General features: G+C 37.9%; 1 protein-coding gene across 5 annotated transcripts in view; it reads left to right on the top strand.

Annotated features, from left to right (window-relative positions):
* The window catches only part of becn1 (beclin 1, autophagy related), a 212,659-nt gene that overhangs the window by 126,937 nt on the left and 60,807 nt on the right, over window positions 1–24,915 (top strand). For all 5 annotated transcript variants that reach the window (XM_082152809.1, XM_082152808.1, XM_082152806.1 and 2 more), the window contains one exon: window positions 1,094–1,152. In XM_082152809.1, coding sequence (XP_082008935.1) covers window positions 1,094–1,152 — 59 coding nt within the window. The remainder of the gene's footprint in view (window positions 1–1,093; window positions 1,153–24,915) is intronic.

Raw genomic sequence — 24,915 nt, 5'->3', positions numbered from 1 at the left:
GTGTCTGTTGCTAACTTTACTTAAAGGGATAGTTCACCCAAAATTTTTAAATTGTCATTATTTTCTCACCCTCATGTCGTTCCAAACCCGTAAAACTTTAGTTTATCTTCGGAACACAAATTTTTTTTTTAATCTGAGAGCTTTCTGTTCCTTCATTGACAGCTACGCAACTACCACTTTGATGCTTCAAAAAGTTCATAAAGTGATCATAAAACTAATCCATATGAATCAAGGCATGCTAGAGATGAAACTGATATATATATTTGCAAAAATATATATATATATTGGATATATTCAAAAAATGAGTAAATAAACAAGTAAATGAATTAAAGAGGTGCCCGTATAGGCTATTTGTAGGCTTACACGCAGGTGACTTGGAAGAAGTGGGTAATATGGCTTATCCATTTTTCAACACGAACTGGAGGTAAGCAACTGTTTGCTAAATTGCAGTTAGTTTGATAGCTACAGAAGCGAAAGAACTTATAGATCTCCCTCCTTTTTGTTTTCATTTTTACTGCATTAAAGATGAAATGGTTTAAATTCTGTTTTCTCGCAGGCGCAGTGAGGGGAAAAAAGGGCAGTCGGCTCATAGCTCTGCTTCAACTCTGCCATACCCTCACTAGGCCTGACCAAAATTCCTGACATGTCAGAAATTCATCTGACCATCCTATTGCCAGTTGGGAGAGGTTAATCGCTTCTCATTTCCCCCTGTACATTGCATGACAAACGACGCACGACAAAGCTGAAATTTGGCCCGAATAAAAAGAGTAAAAATAAAAAAGAGTTGTCCTACTTGGAAATCGGCTCAAAATCTGACAAGTATCGGCTCAAAATCTGACAGAAATTGCACAGTGTATGCCCGGCTTAAGAGAAGCCACTGTGCGTCAAAACTTCTGACACTGGCAGAATTTCATGGTTACCATAGCAACCGCCTATCAACCGCCCAGAACAACCTAGCAAAAATCTTTTTCAAACTAACATCAAAGTTTGGTTACAATCTTTACTCTTCTAGTTTTCTAATTAATATTACAAAAATATTTGTGGTCTTGAATCTATTAAATTCATAATTATATAATTTTTGTTGTTGTTTTAGGAGACCTTTTTGGAGAGCAAACAGGATGGTGTGGCTCGGAAATACATCCCACCTGCAAGGTATGATTACCCTGATGACACCTGTTTTTACACTTTCACATGTCTTCTGGAAAGAACTGCTTGATTAACCTTTCAAATATTACGATCTTGATCAAAACAATATTGTTTCCCACAGGTATGACTTATACTTGTGGTGGTAGCCAGTGGAAAAAGCTGGCATTACTTGCTGGCACAAAAATAGTCTACTTTTTTGTGACATGGGGCAGGTTTACCATTTTGGGGTCCCTAAGCAAAGTCAGGATATGAAAGCCCCCACCCCGCCATTGCATGTTACTTTGAATTGCACAATAGTAATACCGAATAGAATTAAGTGAGACACTAATTCTTTTTAAAATTCTGATTCCTTTCGATTCTCACTTTCTATTCCAAAAAGATACAAATAAATAATTGAAACATTTAGATATCAAACATATTTATGTCTTTTTGCAAAACATTTTGTTACAGCTGAAGAGCACAAGCCAAACTCAGCAGCCTCAAGAACACTTACACAAAGAACTTTGCCTATAGGTTTCAACAAATATATCAGCAAAAACATTCAACACATTTCTTACTAATATATATTTCAAACATCAATGAAGACAGTTAATAAGAAAAGTAAACATCAGTAGCAAAAAAATACAACTGAACAAAGTGCAAGAAATCAAATATAAAATACACAGCATATAGTTTTCTTTTTATAAATAAAATCCTTAATCACTCACCCATTTTGGTGTATGAATGAGTGAGTGAATGGGTGAATGTGAGGCTATATGTAAAGCGCTTTGGTGGCCATAGGTCTGTGAAAGCACTATATAAACACTGTAAACCCGAATAAGTTAGCAGAACTCAAAAAATGTAAGGCCATCGATTGCCTCAATTTTTTTAAGTTTTGAAATTCAAAGTTTAAGCAAGCAGAACTGGCAGATTTTAAGTTTGTACTTAAACATTTCAAGTTAAGAACAAATAAAATCAGAGTACACTATTTCATACATTTAACTTAAAACCTTCATGTAATCTCAATGTGAACACTTTCATTAGTATTAACTTATAGTTTTAACAAGCTAGTTTGCTAACATACTATTATGTTATCATGCTAACAATAGTATGTTATACAACACTTGCTGCATGAATGCAACAATATTAGTGATGTTACGTTCGTGAACGAATCGTTCTTTTTGAACGAATCCTTTAGGTGAACGAATCGTTCTCGTTCACGTAATCCATTGACTCATATTTCTCGTTCACTGAAATGTGAAATCCCTCCCTCCACAGCAGCGCGGCGCTATTAGCAGCGCATGCGCAGCTCAGTGAACCGGTGTTTTCAACCTGTCAAAGAATGAACCTCGAGCCAATAGCCTTCGAGTATGAGATGTGACGGAGCATGTGATTTGTTGGATGTAGTGAACGAATACGCCCTTCACTGACTGTGACCGAGTTGCTTTTGAGTCTGAACGAGAGAGAGATCTTATCGTTTGTGAACGAGTTGAACGAACTGGTACATGTCGTTCATGAACGAAAATAACCAGTTGTTTGAACGATAATGATGGCGAACCGATAGAGCTAGGTTTGTGTAGTTAGCATGTTTGCATCAAATAAAGAAATTTACACTTTACCATTGTAATGAAAACAGGTTAATAACGCAAGCTAATGGTTAAATATAACAAAGACAAATTAACATCGTCATTTTTTACTTGGTTTGAGCTAAGGGGGGTGCACTTGACTGTTTACTTGATTTAAATTTACACTTCTCGTTACCTGCTTTTCTTATATTTTGTTTGTGTGTTTTAGTCTTAGTTTTGTGTATTTTGCACTTGAACAATTTTTTGAACAATTTTGCACTTGAACAACAAGGTTCTCTAAATGGTTGCTAGGGCGTGGCTTGATAGCTTCACAATGAGCCTGAGAGACTGATTGGTCGTCTGAGTAAAATGAGCCCACCCCCTTGTCTCTATGACACTGTGATCCAGAGCTACGTTCAATAGAAAATCCCTATGCAATTTACCATAGTAGGAAAAGCATGTGTGTTTCACGGGATGTTCCTTCCCCATAGTAAGTCAATGGGGCAACTTTGGGCAGCTCCTGCCCCCCAGGGGTGCAACTTTTACCCCATTGTGAGGTATGTTCTTACAGAGCCTGTTAGCCTCTTCAAATGTGGCAAATCACACGTTTCTGCGAAATCCTCGCTCCGAGCTACGAGTGCTCAAAGTTCGTCGCAATGTTAAGTCATTGGGACTTTTTGGGCCGCTTTATCGCCCCTGGGGCGAACACCGCCCCCCCGATCGCTTATAAAAGTCATAGCACACCTCTCCTCAATGAGCCGGTCGATTTGACACCTCATTCATGGATCTGTGACAAACGGTGCGGGACGAGTTACGCGCCAAACTTTGTGTGGAATAATAATAAAAAGAAGAATAATAACTAGAATGTACATTTCCTGAAGAAAATGTGAAGTGGTGCTTGCAGTGGCAAAACTCACCACTCGGTTGCTAAAGTGCGTTTAGCTAGTTTTTAGCAAGATTATAACAAAATTGAACTAACTGGTACTTTCGTTCGTGAATGAGAGTACTGGGTAGATCGGTCATTTAGCATGTGATTAAATCTCATTCAAAGCGCAGTTATCAGGTGTGCACATATAATTGTTTATATTCAAATTCAACATACAGAACATCAACGTTTAATATAATCCCAGATTTATGAATGTGTGTGTCTGACTAAACAATTAAAATGTTAATTATGCAAGAAAACCTTGGTTAGGTCATCTGAACCACTTATTTAGACTTATGTTATTAATTTAGTAAATAAGGCACACATTTTAACAAAGCCAAATCACTTTTTTTTGTAACAAGTAAATACGTTCGTTAAAACATAGCATAAAATACACTCTTTTTCGCCACCTGCTGCAGTATATATGTAATATGAAGAAATTATCACTGAACGAATCAGTGAACGAATCTGAACGAATCATTTTGGTGAACGAACTGAAAATGAACGAGTCTCTGGAAAGAATCAAAATTTCCACCACTAAACAATATAAAGATTTTATTTGCTCTCAAATCAAGCCACATGCACCACTTGTCACCATGATGGTAACTATCCTAAAACCAACATTAACAGAAATTCTTCTAAATTAGCATAACAAAACATTAATCAATACTCAATCTCCCACTTAATCTTGCACAAAAAAAACAAACATTATATTACACTTAATTTTAGCATTTACTCTCCCATTCAAGTGCCATCAGCAAAGCATGCTGGGAAATAGACATCCCAGCCGTTTCAGTTAAACTTAAGTTTGTTTAAATTAAAATAAATCATTTCATAAAACTCAAAACAATGAAACAGTTCAGTTTACTTAAAATATATCAGTTCTGTGAACTTAAAAGAAAGTGCCTAATACTCATAAAAGTTAATTTGACTGAACTAATTAGTTTAAGTTTGTCCTACTCAAACCAATTAATTATTTTGAGCGTTAGGGTTTACAGTGAATGCAGTCCATTTACCATTTACCATTTTAATCCTTATTAAAGTTACACAAGTTATTCAGTTAAGATCACTGACTTTATTAGGATATTTTAACAATTGTGTGTGTATTTGTCCGTTCAAGCGCAAGAGAACTCAATTAAATTCAGTATGCGCGCACTAAATGAGATGTCGAGTGCATCTTCTCAGTTGAAAGTCACATTTTTTGTGCACAGAATAATAGATAAGCGTAATTAGAAATTTTTATTTTCTAACAAGTATCTGATTCCTGACTTTTAAGTATGCAATTCCAGAATAGGAATTCGATTCCCAAGCTGCCGGTAAATGTACAGGCAGTGACGGTGCAGACACAGCTTGTTCAGTGTGCGACCTGGCTGGGTTTTCTGCCTCATTAGATGTTTCATTTAGATTTTTGGACGAAAAAATTGAAAGCTTTGACAAACTTGCAGGCAGCATTGGATTTCTTCTTTAATTTTCTTTATTATTTTTTTTAGTTCCGTTTGGATATGTGTGCTTCATGGTTGTTTCTTTCTACTTATCCGGACCGCCCGGTAATAAACAATGTCAAAAGCAGTCATTAATTGAGTTAACTGTTTTTGGCCAGCAGGAAGCCCCCCAAGGTTGTAGGGCACTACGCATTTGGTGAATAACAAATCTTTTTTTTTTTTTTTTTGGTCAAGTTGATTGAAAGTTTGGTCAAGTTGATTGAAAGTTTGGCCATTTTAGTTTTATCTTAGTCACAGAAAATCTTAAATAATTTGGTCTAGTTTTTATTAATTCATTTGATTAATTTATTAATTTAGTCATATTGTAGTCACGTTAAAGGTGCATAGCGCAACTTTTCATGTTAAAAATACCCGTTTTCTAACCCATACATGCTTAAACAATTGCCTGATGGGCTGAATGAGCCCTTCTCTGATCACTGCGATTGTCTCTATAATCCTGTACAGTAAAATAAATAAGAGGGATTCGGGTCGGAATTTGAGACTGGGTGTGACGTCATGCGCGTTCACGGCACGCTCACCTGGCTATGTCTGGCAGGTTTGTGTATTCGCCGCCATTCTCCGTATCAGCGAAGACAACTCGAGCGACAAAACTTTAGTCAACTTTCGACAAAAGTAGAAGATGGATTCAAAGAGACCGGCTTGTAGTTCATTCCAAACCCCAACGCAAACTCCACGTAAGACAAAGAAAAGAAAACTTTTGTCTAGTGCCACAGGCGTCGGAATAAGACGAGAGTCAACATCGAGAAGGCTTTCAACAAATGGAGAGATCTCCGGTCTGCACACACTAGGAAGCGCCCGCGCCCTCAGATCACTTGGACGTGGCTGTGTACAAAAGGTAAAAACGATATAAATACTGTTCGTTGGAATCTCCGGTCTGCTCTAGGGCTCAAACGGGATCCTCAGTTGGCTTTTTTCTTGATAAAACGGTAAGATATAGCCCAGTCTCTAATGTCTGATACGGCAAATCTATGACAACAAATGATGTAATAATCTATGAATATTACCTTGAGACATTTGAGTGTACTTTGTTGACCAACTGTGTATGGTATGATTATTATTTTGAGCTTTTACAAAGTAATAAAGTAATAACTTATATTGTTCATGAATAGGGCTGGGTATCGATTCAGATGTTACAATTCGATTCGATTTCGATTCGCAAGCTCTAATTCGATTCGATTTCGATTCTCGATTCGATTTTCGATTTCGATTCTCGATTCGATTTTTCCAATTTCGATTCTAAATTAATTTCGATTCGACTCACTCAATGAATATTAAATACAAATCCTATATTTATTCAAAAAAGAAAAAGAAAAGAAAAAAAGTGAACAAGTTTTCAAGTGTTTAATTAATAAAAAGAAATTAAGAGCTACAAACCTGTATATTAAACTCTTTTTATTTTAGGTACACTTGGGTACATTAAAACAGAACCCAACTCTATATTTCAAATGCATACAATGAATAGACAGGATTTTGATGCAAGATGAAAAATTGATGCTGAAAATTGGACAAGTCAGAACAGTCGCATGTCTTGATCAAACAGGTTAACAATCCTCACATAAACCCACATATAAAAACGTTGCATATAATATAATATGTGCCCTTCCTGTCTAACAGCTAGGCCATACAGAAATTGAATAAAATTATCAAACAGTCTGTGTTGCATTAATTATAAATTATATATTGACTAATCAAAGTTACAAAAGTTCTTTATTCAAGAGCAGTGAGTGTTTTTCTCTGTTCTCTTTGTTCTTTGATTAACTTAAATGACAGAGATAATTAGTGGCTACAGTGTACTGTCCCTTTAAGACCAGCCGCTGTTGACAGAGACGCAGAACTCACACGCGGACTCATTCTCTCACGAGGCACAACTCTTCACGTTCGTCATAAGACTGCTCTTATGTTATAAAGATACTCGACAAAAATACATTTTGGCATAATTGTGTGTGTTCTTCGTTCAAGCGTGAAAGATAATTCTATTCTGTGCTGTCTTGTGCGCACGCACGATATCATCGCAAGTTTTTCTGTCACAGTCACGACAGCATTTTGGCAGCATTTTGGTCATAGGCTATAGCCTAATTGCGTATAGGCTTGTCATAGCGATTGCGATATGATTAAACGTGCAGCACTAATTGAGGTTATTTTATGATTTAGATAAAACTACCATAAAATCTCACAGCATTAGCTATAAAATTGAGTTTGCAAGCCTATGAACAGTGGAGGAAAACGAATACATAAAGATGGAAAAAAATCGATTCTTGGCGTTTGAGAATCGATTTTGAATCGACCACATTTTAAAAAACGATTAATCGAAAAATCGATTTTTTTGCCCAGCCCTATTCATGAACGTGTTTCCATAATACAATCATAAGTGGATTCAGTAAACACATAAAACAGTTCAACATGGACATAGATGGAAACAAAAACCGAAGTTTTCTACTACCCCCGTTTTTCCCTCACACATAAGTGTGTAATTTACTCAAATGCCTTTCCTTTCACATATTTAAAATGACTTTCAGATTTATAACTTTATTACCTCTGAAGACATTATGACTGTAAACAAAAGATTTGTGCGGCTGATGCTCCTTTGGTTATGAACAGCTCGTGCTCGTGCAAGTGTGCGTGTGGTCCATGCACACCTCTGGTTGCAGTTTCGCTTGTCGCCAGAGGGGGCATAGTTCTGCAAAAACTCAGAGACTTGCGCAATGCACCTTTAAGTCATATTAACATTTTACTCACTGAAAACTGTAGACATTTTAATCATGTCAGTCATCTTGTCTAGCCAAAACTTCACATATGTATATGTGTGTGTATATATATATATGTGTGTGTGTATATATATATATGTATATGTATATGTGTGTGTGTATATATATATATATATATATATATATATATATATATATATATATATATAAAGGGGTGTAACGATACGCGTATTCGTATCGAACCGTTCGGTACGAGGCTTTTGGTTCGGTTTTCGGTACGCATTACGTACCGAACGGTTCGTTGGACCATTTTTTCTGCCGACCAAAATTTCGTTATTTCAAATGAAGGCGCGTCGCGGGTGGCAAGCGCGCTCATAGAGGCTGGCGCGACCACAACATCAACTGGCAAATGCAATGTAAGGAACGAAACTGAGCTACTCTTATTGTGTTTGTGTGGACCGTTTATCAGTTTTGACCTGTGAAGCGGGACTCGCGAGCCCTATGCGCGAGCCTGATCAAGCAACACCACACAGCGCTAAGAGATCCAGACCAGTAAAGAAAGCATTTGAATTTCAAATGATTTTTGAATTCGCCACTGAAGTAATAACATCGCTGCGAAATCTAGTGAGAAACATGCACATATCTCTATTAACGGATCAAACAGCGCTGACGTGGAAACCAGGAAGAAACATCGTGCCATGAATGAACTGGCCGGTGTCCACAGATCAGCAACATTCACCGTGGAATGGATTTGCTGTAGTAACACTAACTGCAAGGTATGGAAGTTTGTCAGGAATAGTGGGCTATAATGCTTTCAAGTAACATTACGTCCGTTTTATTTTTACATTATGAATACAATTGCTGCCCTCAAATGTTAATCTGAACTAAAATAAACCTTTGTTTATAACTAGCCTACTACTACAATATTACATTTCATTTTGTCCAAGGAGCTGTTTTGTTTTATATGCTTATAAGAAGAGTCAAGTATAGCTCCATTATTGCTCAGTAAAAAAAGCAACAAAAAAAATAAATAAAATAAATAAAATAAAATCATACTTTATGATGTTAGTTTCATTAAATAAAATAATAATAATAAAAAAATTAATTCAAGGAAATTTCTCTGGCATTTATTTATTTTTGCTGTAGCCTATGGAAAACGTACCGTACCGAACCGTGACACAAGTGTATCGTATCGAACCGAACTGTGTGTGTGTGTGTATATATATATATATATATATATATATATATATATATACTGTATATATATATATATATATATATATATATATATATATATATTTCACATAAGAAGCTAAAGTAGCATTTAGATTTATTTTCAGACTTTTTTTTTTTACACATTTACGCTGACTGCATTTATAAATAATGTTATGAGATTACTCAAAAGTGGTACTCAATCCTCTCATGGGTCAATTTGACCAGTCATAGGAATGAATGGGAGATGGGGGGGGACCCCTTTAAACCGAATGGTTAAACTATAACAACATTTTTAGAACTGTAACAGCATTTTTGTATTCTGAATAAAAATCTGCATATTCAAATACATATTCTTCAATGTTTTTTTTTTTTTATCTTTTTTCCTGTTGTCTACTTTACTAGCTAGAATTATTGCAAATATATATACAAATCTAAAATAAATGTTCAAAATTAAGTGCTAAATTTTTCAAAAAATAAAATCTTTTTAATGTCTAAATATATATCTGAATGCATAAAGAAGCAGACTGACTTCAAATTGGAGTTTTACAATAGTCATTAAATGCATGAAATCCGCTGTTCCCTTAATATTAACTGTTCTTTGCAAGTTTCTACTTGCCGGTAAAATGGTGTGGTTGTGCAACGTTTGTTCCACTGAGGCTTGTTAAGGGCGGGTTTTAGGGTTGTGCTGCGAGACTACTGGCCCTACAGTGGAGAAACAGCTTGATTTTGGCCTCGCATCTCGAGGTCCAAGGCAATTGGCCCCACCTGGCCCAATAGCCGCGTTTCCACTGTCGGGCCAGGGCCGGGCCGTGCTAGTGCGTGCCAGGGCCAGTCGCGTTTCCACTGTCACTTCCGGGGCTTGATCGGGGCTTACTCGGGGCCAACGGCCAGGATTTCTGGCCCATCGAATACCTTGGGCCAGCTCGGGCTAGAGGCGTGGTCAAGGTAAAAGGCGGAGTTTATCGGTGTTGGGGAAAGTTATGGTCTGCGGCAAGATGCACATTTCACTTTTTTATATCGCGAAAATTAAACGCTGCTCGAAATGGAGAATCGCCTGTACTGGTCTGTCGAAGATACCAAAGCTCTTCTGAGCATTTGGGCAGAAGAAAGGGTACAACGTCAATTTGACGGCGTGTGCAGAAACGAGGACGTTATAAAATACATCGTTGCTGAACTTGCTAAGCTAAGCATTCAGCGAACAACGCTTCAAGTTCGGGAAAAAATAAAAAAGTTGTGGGCGCAGTACAAGGCGATTAAAACGCACAATGGACAAAGCGGTGCCCAGAGAAGGAACTTTCTATGGTTCGACTTGATGGACGGTGTGCTGGGTCACCGTCCCTCTGTTAGTGGAGAGACAAGTCGGGACACTATGGCAGCCGCGGACGGTGAGTTAATACATGCTATCTTCTTAAAATCTAAGTTTTCTAACTTCCTGCCTGAATGAACATCATAATTACCGCTGAAATGGGTGGGGTTGTATGACGTTTGATCCAGGAAGGCGTGTTAAGGGCGGGGTTTAGGGCAGCGCTGCAGGGCTAATGGCCCGGCAGTGGAAACGCAAGCCCGGTGCTTGAGGCCCGAGGCCACTGGCCCGGCTCGGCTCGGCTCGCTGTTAGCCCTAGCCCGGCCCTGGCCCGACAGTGGAAACGCGGCTATTGATAGCCCTGGCTTGCACTGGCCTGATAGTGAAAAAGCAGCTATTCATTCAACCAGTTCGTTCAAAGTGGCGGATTTATTCAGGAATGAAGCAAGTGACTGACTTGGAATTTGAATTGATATTTATCATTTTCTCACCAGGTTTGTTCAAGACACAGTTTCATTCAGAATTGCTCTGGGATGCGCAAGTTCTGCTGTGGCTTTGTTTGGAACTATTATTGCTGAAATATAGCAAAAACAGATGATACTGTGTCTAAAATGGAAGTCACTTAATATTAACTTCTTGTTCATTCAGCTTTTTGCATAAAATAAATATTTACTTTCAATTGTGTTTATATTTAAAGGTACAATCTGTAATTTTTTCGCCGCTAGAGGTCGCATTTTCAAAACAATAACAAAGACGAAGCTAACCCTAACTCATGATGACTGAATGACAGCGGCGTGTGAGATATTGTATAATAGATATGTATACATAGATCCAGATATTACGTAATTGATATGCGACAATGACAAGGGACGAGCCATTATTTAAAACTGGAATTTCTCTGGATTTACAAATCCTTGGGACCTTTTGGGATAATGTAACTACACAACTACATGAAATGTATCACACTGTGCAAGTGGTTTTTGATTATTTTATTTTATTTTAGCTTGTGTGATATTGCTTAACTATACCGTATGTTATTATATCTTCCTCTTACGCAAGAATAGACTTTTGTCATTATATTATTTTAGACATCATACCATACATGTCACAGTTTTAATTTAAGTCTGTCCTGTAAAGAGCATTCAGGGCTTTTCAGAGATGCCGAATATTTGGAGGTTTCACTGTCAACAACGTATCCTTGGTCTTTAAAAATGACTGACATTAATTTAGTGATCAAATTTAGCACTCTTATGGAAATATGATAATATTTTGGAATTATCATTTAAACCTGACTATTTTTCTAATTGTTTGTCATAAATCAACATCTCAGGAAAAGGTTATGGGGTTTCTAATCAAATAGACTTTTTGTTATGAAACAGGGCATTGATTTCATACATGTTCACTGTAGAGACACCAGGACTGTTTATCAGGCATTCTGGGAGACACAAGTGTATAGGAAAATAAATCACACATTAATATTCCTATGAAATATTATATTATTATTATTATTATGAAAATGTTGCCAGTTATTACTCCCATTATTACACTTCTTTTTTCATATCATTTTACCCCAAGAACACATTAATACGCAAATTAGATGGTGTATTAAATGGCACTAACCATTAATGGTCATTTTACCCACATATTGCATAAAGTAAAATGGTATATTAATTAATTCTGTTATATCTTTCATAACATAGTTGAGAATAATTTTTATACAAAGTTTGGTTAAAAAAAAATCCTGAAACCTAAAAACAATATATATATTCGTGAATGAAAAAAGAATCCCAATTGTTTTTGCCAATAAATGTAAAATTCTGTAACTTAGTTCACTTCAGCAATAATTTGCCAAGTGTCGTCTTTGAAAAGAGATCAAATGTAAGTATGTGCTCTAGTCCAGTGGTTCCCAAACCTGTCCTGGGCTGCGTTCCAGTCCACTTTTAGACACGCACTTGCGCACTTCCCCTCGGGGGAATCACTACCGCCATTTTGAAGTGCGTTCCACTTCGTGAAGTGGACGAGGGAAGTTTATATGTACAGACCCCCGTTCCCTCGATTTTGACCGAGGGAGCGAGTCTACTTCATATGTACACTTCAGGCACCTATATGTCCCACAATGCAGTACGATTGTGCCGTCACCACAAATCTCGTCTAATCACCACCACAACAAACAACTCTGATATATTCATTTTTTATTTTTTTTTATTTAAAACAACCCAAATACACCTATATACATTTGGATGCTGAATTAAACAAATTATTAAAGGGAACATTTTTAAAATAATAAATCAACTCCATAGCTGATTCCAAGTGATCAAGGGCTTAGGACGTTCCAATTCAGCCCATTGCAGTTTCCGCCAGTAGTGGGCACCCGTGCAACGTAAGCAGTGACGTACATCCGAGTGAACGAGACGGAGGGAAGTTAGCGAGTGAAGGGCATGACAATTTTGGACTGGAACGCAGCACTGGAGTACTCAACACTGCACGTTTTCTTTGTCTCCCTAATCAAACACACCTGATTCAACTCATCAGCTCATTAACCCATGTGATGATGAGCTGATGAGTTGAATCAGGTGTGTTTGATTAGGGAGACAAAGTAAACGTGCAGTGTTGGGGGTACTCCAGGACAGGTTTGGGACCCACTGTTCTAGTCTAAAGTTGGAAACTTCATTTTCAGGTCTATACTCAAAAAGTGAATAAATGGATAACTACTGCATAAATATAATTTAGTACCATAAAATCACCTAAAAATACACAATATTAAATAAAAACATTATCGAACAAATAAATAGTACATTCATTTCATTGAAATTATAAAATAAATAAATCAGTCATTTTTGACACGCCAAGAGCACCAGAGGGTTAAACAATTGAGTCCTGGTGTACAGTGGACATTGCATAACTTATGAATAAAATATATTTTTTCAATTTTTTTTTTTTTTTTTTCAATTTTTTTTTCTTTTTTCTTATGCTCTAAACAATGTAATGGCAACTTTTTTTTATGGTTCTCAGGAGGATTTTATATATATATATATATATATATATAAAATCCTGTCCTGGTATGGACAATGGTAGGCAGAGTTAGTGTAAATAGCCTCTACCAATAAGGTAGGCTATTTGCAGTAGGTGTAAAAATACACAACGAGAATAAAAAAGATATTGGTGCAAATTATAAATTATAAATTATAATGTTTACTAATATATATATATATATTAGTAAACATTATAATTTATAATTTGCACCAATATCTTTTTTATTCTCGTTGTGTATTTTTACACCTACTGCAAATAGCCTACCTTATTGGTAGAGGCTATTTACACTAACTCTGCCTACCATTGTCTGATTGAGCCAGACAAAATTACAAAAGAAATCCCACTAATAACAGGATTGGTGGCATGTAGAGTAAGGCAGGTGGTGCTAGCTTTTGATGCGAACAACCCAAATTCTAATCTGCTTTTTTACGAACTCATTCTTCTTACTTTTCCCATCGCATAACAACTCAGAGAGACTTTTATTGTAAATGAAAATTAAGAAATTATTAGAAAAGTGTAAATAATGTGTCTAACATTTATTTAATGCTGGGAATAAAGCGTTTAGCGGGTAGGGTCAGGGACAAGAAATGTCTCAAGGCAGCATCCATTTATCATTTTAATAAATATAATCATATGCACTGAATATGTTATTACTGCATACTGTTTTATGAGATACTAAAACACACTAGGGTGCAAATAACATCTGGTACAATTTACACCAAGTATAAATAACATCTAACAACTATTTATACTTGGTGCAAAAAATTCTAACTACTATTTACACTTAGTGCAACGAAAATACTTGTTGCTGTTTACTTTTATGCCGGGGACACACTGCACGATTTTAGACCCAATTTTTACTCGCCGACAAGTTTTGTGGAAATCTGACAAATGTCCAAAATGAGAGGCAAATCCATGCTCTTTCACGTGACTGTCAATCGCGTAGTGTATTATCAAAGACACAATCTGACCGAAGCATTGGTGTGCCACGATGCCCGTGCAGGGCTCCAGACTAACTTTTCCACTGGTGCTACCAACTTTCTCAGTTGGTCACACCAGCACATGATTTTCTCAAGAGCGCAATTTTTTTGTTTTGTTTTTGTTTCCTGCTACAACAGGATTAATCAATGCATGCAGATGAATAGTTGTATTATTCTGCATACCCTAGTTTTGCACTGATGTAAAAAGACTGAGTGTGACGAGACCTCATGTTGGCAAAATGTTTTAATCTTTTAACCATCAAATGAAAAACATAAAAAAACTATCAAAAACAATATAAAAAAACCCCACCATGTATTAAAGGGGTGGTATAATGCCCTTTTCACAAGATGTAAAATATACAGTGAGGAAAATAAGTATTTGAACACCCTGCTATTTTGCAAGTTCTCCCTCTTAGAAATCATGGAGGGGTCTGAAATTGTCATCGTAGGTGCATGTCCACTGTGAGAGACATAATATAGAAAAAAAATCCAGAAATCACAATGTATGATTTTTTTAACTATTTATTTGTATGATACAGCTGCAAATAAGTATTTGAACACCTGAGAAAATCAATGTTAATATTTGGTACAGTAGCCTTTGTTTGCAATTACAGAGGTCAAACGTTTCCTGTAGTTTTTCACCAGGTTTGCACACACTGCAGGAGGGATTTTGGCCCACTCCTCCACACAGATCTTCTCTAGATCAGTCAGGTTTCTGGGCTGTCACTGAGAAACACGGAGTTTGAGCTCCCTCCAAAGATTCTCTATTGGGTTTAGGTCTGGAGACTGGCTAGGCCACGCCAGAACCTTGATATGCTTCTTACAGAGCCACTCCTTGGTTATCCTGGCTGTGTGCTTCGGGTCATTGTCATGTTGGAAGACCCAGCCTCGACCCATCTTCAATGCTCTAACTGAGGGAAGGAGGTTGTTCCCCAAAATCTCGCAATACATGGCCCCGGTCATCCTCTCCTTAATACAGTGCAGTCGCCCTGTCCCATGTGCAGAAAAACACCCCCAAAGCATGATGCTACCACCCCCATGCTTCACAGTAGGGATGGTGTTCTTGGGATGGTACTCATCATTCTTCTTCCTCCAAACACGGTTAGTGGAATTATGACCAAAAAGTTATATTTTGGTCTCATCTGACCACATGAATTTCTCCCATGACTTCTCTGGATCATCCAAATGGTCATTGGCAAACTTAAGACGGGCCTTGACATGTGCTGGTTTAAGCAGGGGAACCTTCCGTGCCATGCATGATTTCAAACCATGACGTCTTAGTGTATTACCAACAGTAACCTTGGAAACGGTGGTCCCAGCTCTTTTCAGGTCATTGACCAGCTCCTCCCGTGTAGTTCTGGGCTGATTTCTCACCTTTCTTAGGATCATTGAGACCCCACGAGGTGAGATCTTGCATGGAGCCCCAGTCCGAGGGAGATTGACAGTCATGTTTAGCTTCTTCCATTTTCTAATGATTGCTCCAACAGTGGACCTTTTTTCACCAAGCTGCTTGGCAATTTCCCCGTAGCCCTTTCCAGCCTTGTGGAGGTGTACAATTTTGTCTCTAGTGTCTTTGGACATCTCTTTGGTCTTGGCCATGTTAGTAGTTGGATTCTTACTGATTGTATGGGGTGGACAGGTGTCTTTATGCAGCTAACGACCTCAAACAGGTGCATCTAATTTAGGATAATAAATGGAGTGGAGGTGGACATTTTAAAGGCAGACTAACAGGTCTTTGAGGGTCAGAATTCTAGCTGATAGACAGGTGTTCAAATACTTATTTGCAGCTGTATCATACAAATAAATAGTTAAAAAATCATATATTGTGATTTCTGGATTTTTTTATTTAAATTATGTCTCTCACAGTGGACATGCACCTACGATGACAATTTCAGACCCCTCCATGATTTCCAAGTGGGAGAACTTGCAAAATAGCAGGGTGTTCAATTACTTATTTTCCTCACTGTATCTATGATGTCCCCAGAGTGTGTGTGTGAAGTTGTAGCGCAAAATACCCCAGAGATATTTTTATATAGCAAGTTAAAGTTGTCACTTTTTGAGGGTTTGCAAAAACGCACCGTTTTGTGCCTGGCCCTTTAAATGCAAATGAGCTGCTGCAGAGGGCGGGGTTTCAAGAGCTCGTGTCTGTTAGCAGCTGCCAGAGCCATAGAGAGTAAGAGTTGCGACACTCACGTGGTTCATGTAAGCCCCAATAGTTCCAAAACATACGCTGGCTGTCATGTTCTTCTATGGGACAGACAGCAGCGATTGCATTATTGAACGGTAAATATAAAATAAAACACACACCCAAGTACTTTTTCAGCTGTTATAGCATTATTGCATTTTGTTAATGTCAGTTTTGCATTTGGAGATAAGTTTTAGGCTATATTTTTGGAGGGAAAAGCTTAGTGTTCATGTTCGCATGGGTAGTAGCACTGGCTTTAGCGGCTCTAACTTAACTTTTCCATATCATTCATCTGATGATGGACGTCTCATGGTATTTATTTTAGCACAACTGGGCTGTATTAGGCTATTGATTCCCGTGATTTTGCTTATAAATTCCGATTCAGCCATTAGCCTACCTTCGTGATCACGCAAGAGGTCTGCCGTGGCGGTCCGTTCAGAATTCGCTTAGAAGCTAGCTCACTTCTTCAGATCTTCTGATGAAAGTGGCCATCCCCCGGGACCACAACGTGAAACATGATCATGTTAAGACTAAGAATATAATTTTAAGATTAAGCCATACACATATTATCAAAACTATAACAGATTAAAAACGAATTTACGCTTTTATGTTTGGGTATATAGGTGAGTGAAGATTTTTCTCTATGGCTCTGGGTTAGTGTACAGAGTAGGCTAAGAGTAAGGGTAGCAAGTAACTTAAGCAATTAACTAACAAAACACTTGAAGACAAATTAAGGTTTTCAAATAAAATATTTTGTATTAAACAATGGCAGACAACAAAAATGTGTGCTTGTGTGAGTGTGTGTGAACAAGAAAAACAAAAACCAGGGGCAGGTGATCCATGAAACAGACAGGACTGGTGATGGCCATAACAATCCTAGAGGTCCAGCATTGTTCTCACAAGCCGCTTCACTCAAGACAACAAAACATGATTAAAAGTTAGTATATCCCAAAAAATGTAATTAAATAAAAGTTGCTATAAAGGTGGTAGCGATTCATTACCGAACTCTTACTGTCACAGCTGACGAAGTCGCGTTAGCTAGCAGGCAGTGCTTGAAAATTGGTTGAAACAACCAACATAAAATATAAATAATTACGCTGTGCATGTACAAATGAAGACCAGTATAAGCATCGCAAAGGGCTTCTGATACGATATAGACAGTTGACAATTCAAAAGAGGTCGATTTTTCAGCAACTTACCTCTGGAACAACTCGAAGCGCAGCAATGTAAGTGAATGGTGTCCAATGCCCAAATGACAGTGTTTGGAACTAATCCGATCTTCATATCCCGGAAGTAGGCGGTAAAAGCGGTAAAAGCTATACTCTATGGGAGTGTCGCAACTCTTTCTCTCTATGGCTCTGGCAGCTGCTATTACCTCACGCAGACACACTAAAATGACAGAAACTGTTCTGCCTTTAATGTTAAACGGAGTCAGATAAGGATGGAGAGACTCAAGAAGAAGTGACATGTAGAATGCAACAGGACGTCTCTGAATGGTTAGTTGATGAATTTATGTTGCTGATGTGGAGTTAACTATCTTCAATTAGCATATTCTGTCATGATAAATAAATTGCTCATATATGAACTGTTGTGAGATGCACACAGAGTGTCTTTCTATTGCATGTGAAAAGATGGATGCTAAAGTTTGAGCTGACTCACAAATGTACTCCTATACAACAATTTTTCCTCTTCTCAACATGGACTGCGTGTTCCCGGGGGCGGGGTTTATGTAAATTCTAGGGTTAGTGATGTCACTAACCCGAGAGGAATGTCGTGTAGTCCCAACCAGCCGTTTTTTTTGTCCTTTTCTTTAAAAGCAAATATCTCCCTTTGCTTTGAACTTTGAGCGTTGTAACTTTGCAGATGTTGTTTATGCTCAAACAGCAACATTACACACTAACTAAAGTTAGAAAAGTGAAATCACACTCAACCACCCCTTTAATGTTTGATAATATTTTTACTGTCAGCTGTACAATTGTACATTTTACGGCATCGGCCGTAAAGTTTTTCTGATTTGCCGATGTGTTAGAAGCGGGACTTCTATTTTTTTGTCAGGTGGCGCTGAGAACGGCAGTGCCTGATCACACAGTGCTCTCATTCTCCATTTTCATTAGTTTTCGATCTCTGTTTAACAGTCATATTTAATACACCGTTTGAGTGCGTGACTATGCACTCGCACAAATGCGACCACTCAAAAATTTTACTTGCACATTCTCAAAAAATGGTCGCATATGCCCATTTTGCTTGCAGTCTCGAGCCCTGCCGTGAGATATTTATCATGTTTGTTCAAAGGGTGCATTTGAAGGCAGATTGCGTCACAGCGGCGCGACGAAGGCTGTGCCAATTCGAAGGCTCCTTCAAATGCCACCACCAAATGCGTCCTTCGTTTCCCGTGAAATGAAGGATACAACAGATGGAACCTTTGCGGCCTTGCCTACCCCTGAATTCATTGCGCGCCACTGACGACAGGATTTTTGAGAGAAATTGCGGAATTACACTTTTAAACGCAAGTATTGGGTTTCAACTTACTTAAAAAAAAATATATATATATATATTTTAGTGGTTCAAATGTTGACTATATAATTGCATCTTAGTAAGATATGTTTATACTCTTTATTATTTATGGAAATGGACCATGGTGAACATATTTAGACAGTTTGTGAACCTGAAAGTAAAACAGTTTACTTTCAGACAGTTTAATATAACTTTCAAAAAAGTCCAGTACAAACGTTAGTCACTCATCAATGACTGCTGTCACAGATGCTAGGTGACAAGAACAGTCCTCCGTAGCTAGACCATCCCATTTAACAATGCTCAGTCCGACTTTCTCAGCCTTCGAAGGTGTGGCCTTTGAAGTCCAAGTCCTTTGAAGGATGCAGCCTTTGAATTGGGACACAGTCGTGCAGTGTGTTTTGTATTAAAATTACATTGGCGACAACCTTTACCCAACGAGAGCAAGATACAGGGCAAGGAAAAGTTCAGGGGGGAAAGTTTTAGATGCAACGGAACATTAGCAAGCAAGCAACCGTTCTTTTCCTCGTATTCGTTGTTTTTTTTGTTTATTTTTTTTTCCCGCTGCAAATCACAGACAACTTGGATTGCAAGCTTCTTGTGGGCTATAATTTTTAACAGAAATAAATGCAGTCCGTCTTGTCTCGCATGTAATTTTAAGTTAATTTCTGTATCAATTCTCATGTGTTTGGTTTGGAAACCTAGTTTGTAAACCAGACGGAGTTGTCAGCGATTCTTCTTGAAATTTTGTGCAATGTGTGACCCCCCTGTTGCCGATCCATCATGTAATGCGCACAAAGCAGCAACTAAACGGTACTCCAGACTAGGCACGGACTGGCCATCGGGAGCAGCAGCAGAATTACCACGTGCACCACTGATCGATATATAAGTGGCACGCACATCCTCTCAAACAGCTTGTGAGTCGCGAATACCAATTTTGTTTTGTGGCTTATTGTGCTTAAATGGACAAATTCACGCAAAATGTCAATGCCCTTTTGGGTGAGTATTCAGGTAAAGTTTTGGACCTTAAAGGTGCTCTAAGTGATGATGGGAGTGTTGACATTCGAATTGTTGTCAAACAAAACGAAGGCTAGCTAGACCCTCCCTCCTCCTCATCCCGTCTCCTCCCTCCTCCCCTCCCTTCCGGCATAAAGGAAAGTCAAAGTAGTCACTAAAAACTAAGTTAAGTTTTACTGATACTTCATTCAATGTGTAATGTCGCCAAGTTAGATAAATGCTTTTATATATTGCAGAACAGAATGCAGAAAAAGAGAAACATTGTCTTAAAATCGTTTCGCCACCTGAGGTTATAACTATAACTCCCATACAAGGACGAAATAATAGCAAGATAACGTTAGCTTCGCGTTTCCCAGTGAGCATAAACAACGGCGGCGGCGTAAACAAATTTAGTCAAAGTTGTCAATAGCCTATAAATGAACATTCAAATCCATATTCCATAACAAACAATGGGTGAAAACAATCATTCACACAAATTGTCGCCCTACTGTGAATTTGCTTGACCATTTACAATAGAGATTGATCGCTAGCTGCTAGAAACATATATGTTGTATTATGTTGCAACACATCCTTGTGTTGGTTTGGCGAACATGAACGTCAATTTAGAAAGAAAAATGGATTTACCTGTTCTGCAAAAACAGAGCAACTGAATGTCGGATTGGAAGCCCTTTTGCCGGCGGAGTTCTCGCCACCTTTCGAGGGTTTTTCCTATGTAAATTCGGGACTTTGCTTATCCTTGTCCCTCGTCTTTGCAATTTGTTCATCGGAACGTCGTCTCTTTGGTCGTGTGTCGGCCATAATTCAAACTTCCCTCTTCATGCTTCTCTTCTCCTCCTTCATGTGTACGCGCACTAACCCCCAAACCCCACCCTCAAATACTTCTCGCCAGTTATTGGCTGGAGCACTGTTTATGGTGTTTCGTGGTGCGGGTGAGCCCAGTTTGTTTTTGTTGCCGTTTGTTGAGCCTGTGGTGTCTACAGAGACCGCGTTTTTTTACAGTGTGTTCAGGGGACAGGCAGCTAGCGGATAGTGAGGAGATGTTTGCTGTATGTGACAAAAAATGTTTTGGCCTAAAAAACGCGTGACATCACTTAGAGCACCTTTAAAAATTTGAGAAAGATAACATGTTATGTAACAGTATATTGGATCTGTGCATAAGCTCTTAAAGTGACAGCAGAGTCAGACTAATATACCTGCTGTTGTCTGTCATGTTAATCAAAAGGACAAAAGACAAATAAAATCACTCATTGCTATTGTCTGAATAACTTTTGCAACTTTAAGCATTAATCTTTATTTAATTTTTACAATGAATTTCTGCAGTATTTCTTACCCGAATACTACTGTTAGACCCACCTGAAAAACTTAAAGCCATGCTTATTTAATTTGTCTCATGTTTAAAACTGTGAAATTACTTTTATTAATTCCAATAATTCCAATACAAATCTTCTTGATCATGTTAGATATTGATTATTGATCACTCCAAACCCTGTTTGTTCCTGGTAGTTTGCTACTTAATGAGCTTATCAGTGTCTTTGTCTGTCCTTACAAGAACGAAGTATTGTTTAAGAGCATTCAAGCATTACACTTATGTAATATTTAGCATCAGTCAATTACACCTCATATTTTTATGACTCCAGAAATGTCCATGACACACCAAGCCTACATTAAAGAACTAGCGGCGTCTAAAGCTGACAAAAAGCTACACTTGAACACAACTCAAAACTACAGCTGACTCCCAACTAGCATGTGCAATTCTGAAAATAACTGTCTATATCAGAAGCTATCAAAAGTCTATATTCATCATTCAAAAAGAGAAACCAAAACTAGGACTGCAGATATACAAACCGTAAACAAAGCAGCTCTTGCTTAACATTTTCAATATCATTCATATTGATCACTTTCTTCATTCCAGTTGGCTCATTATGAAAATATTTGCATATGCTCAGGTAAGATGTCCTAAAATTCGAACAGCCTTCTGTCTATTTTGTCTAGACTTCATTGCTTACTTTCATCACCTTTACTTTTATTTTTGTGCACTGACTCAACATGCTGAATCAGGTGAACTGCCACCGACGTGTGGAGCACAGTGTAAAAACTTGCTTGAAAGGTGCTCACCGATGCTCGACTATGGCCGACAGCTGATCGTCGTCTTGGTGTATCATGGCCTTAAGACTGTGGAAAGGTGGGAAGGAAGAGGGTGGGAAGCAGGGAGGGGGTCAAACACGGCAACCAATAAATCACAGACCTACAACTCAGTCATTACATATGTGGTGAATATTTATTTGTGTGTGTTTGTTTGTTTGTTTGGCACTTTGCCGTTTATAGTTATTTTTATATAGTTTGTTTTTAGTTTTAGGTCATTTTAACTGACATCCACATATCATGCATGTTATTTTATTTAAAGGAGCATTTCACCCGTGGGAGCATTAATCTTTATTGAAAGTGGGTCATATATGTAGTCAAAATGTAACATAAATTTCTAATTTGGTGCCTTCTTGACCGAGGAAAGACATAAAGTAACTTTAGGGCACTTGTATGGAAGACTACAACTCCCACAATGCACCACATTGCACAGCTCCGCAAGCCACTCCCACTAATCCAGAACACTGGCTATGAGGTATCCGCCTATCAGAGAAATCACTTTTCCGTCTACAAGGCTAGCTACCACCAGAGCTTGAAATTCATTTCACACAAAATTTCTAGTTAGTTGGCGAACTCATTACAGGTATGGAATTTGATTTGAGTAATTTCCAGGTCTGGAAAAGTATGGAAAAAATAAAGCAGAGTATGGAAAAATATTAGCATTTCCAGACTATTGCCCCTATTTAGTTTTCTATTGTAAAAAATTAAGAATTTAATTAACATAAATGTATCATAGAAGTGTGCTTTCATGGCAGCTGTTTAGTGATTGTCAAACACGACTGAATTCAACGTGCACTTTTTCATTATGCAAAAATGCAGGTTATAAGTGTTTTGGGTTTCTTCTCGTGATATTCTTAGCACCGTATTACAGAGCCACTAAAAGGATCTTTGCAAAAATAAAAAATACGCAGACTTTCGTGTGCGAAACCATTAAACGTAGCATAGACAATGCACGCTGAGCCACCTATTGCACCATCAGCCCATTTCATGGTGTGGTTTCTTGGCCGCCATAGAGTATGTGTTAAACCAGACCTAAGGCCTTGAAATATAATGTACTGCCCTAATGAAAGCCACATTTTTTATTTTTTTTTTTTTTAAGTACCGGTCTTTTGATAGACCCTTGAACTTGGCAAATATGACAGTGCACACAGCCATATTGTGCCATCAGCCCATTTCATGTCTTGGTTTCTCCTCCGCCACAGAGGATCCATTAAATTGGACATTAGGCCTTGATATTAGAGGTAAAGGAAAGCCAAATTTTGAGCAAATGGACCTAGATTTCTATTAATTCGTGTGCATATTTGCTCTCTTTTTCTTCATAGTAAGCTGGCAAGGATGCAAAAAGGACATAGGTTATAGGATATAAAACTAGACATTTTAATGTGTAATTGTAAGCATGCAAAAAATTCCTGTGCGCATGTGAATAGTTTCTCGAGGGCACGAAAAAGTTTCTTGTGTGCATGCAAGAGTCTGTTTATATACACTACTGTGCAAAAGTCTTAGGCACTTTAGTATTTTCACCCCCTAAAAAATTGTTTTAAGCCAGTTATTTATATTTTGCTGTAGTGTGTCAGCTTACATTTCCAAACATTCATTTTGCCATTAATTGTAATAATCCAGTGAGATTTTTGTATGCACAAGGAGTGACAAGAGCCGGTATGATCTGATCTCACCATCATTGATTCTGTCTGTGATTACATGAAGAAACAGAAGAAAAAAAACTGAGACAGACTAAATCCAGAAGAACTGCAGCAATGTCTCCAAGATGCTTAAAGAAACCTTCCTGCAAAGCTACTGTGAGACGTTTTAGGCACTTGTATAAAAATGCTGTAAAGTGAGGATGCTTTCCAAAATAATGTCATAAATAGATTTTATTTATTAAGTAGCTTCTATTAACTGAATCAAATCAATATTTGGTGTGACCACCCTTTGCGTTTAAAACCGCTGTTGTCCAGGTACACTTGCACATTTTCAGGTATAGCTTTGTAGGAAGGTTTCTTCAAGCGTCTTGGGAGACGTTGCCACAGTTCTTCTGGATTTAGTATTTTTTTCTGTTTCTTCATGTAATCCCAGATGGACTCGATGATGGTGAGATCAGATCTCCGTGTGGAGCATTGGCTGTTGTCAGACTCCTTATGCATATAAAAATCTCACTGGATTATTACAATGGCAAAAATATAAGTTTGGAAGTGTAAACTGATATTTCCTACTGACACTACAGCAAAGGATATAAATAACTGTCTTAAAACCATTTTTTGGGGTGTGAAAATACAAATTTTGCTTTGGAGGTCTCCTACAACAAACGCTTTCATTTTCTCAAAATATACATTGTACATCACCACATTTTTCAATGATTCTCAAACAAATCGTCCGATGATTCAGTCTCTTTAAATCCCTCCTTTCCGCTGCCTGCTCTGCTCTGATTGGCCAGACTGCCCAGTCTGTTGTGATTGGTTGACCGCTTACAGCGCCTGTCGGAAGCTAAACACCCATTACCATAACTGAACTTCAGCTCCGGAGGCTTCCTCAGTCCTCAGCGAATACACACTGTAAAGAAGTGTAAACCTCATTTAGACCATTCGTCAAAAGGTTATACTGCTGTGGTAATTTTAACCAGACTCTTCACATCTTCATCCTTTGAAAGGTTTTACAAAGAGAATTTGCTTTTGTAGAGCAGAAAACAACATCTTCTCGACATACACAACAC

The sequence above is a fragment of the Leuciscus leuciscus genome, assembly GCF_965113295.1.
Source record: "Leuciscus leuciscus genome assembly, chromosome: 21".
Taxonomy (NCBI): Eukaryota; Metazoa; Chordata; class Actinopteri; order Cypriniformes; family Leuciscidae; genus Leuciscus; species Leuciscus leuciscus.
Note: the sequence above shows the minus strand (reverse complement) of the source record. Positions and strands in the feature narration are given on the sequence as shown.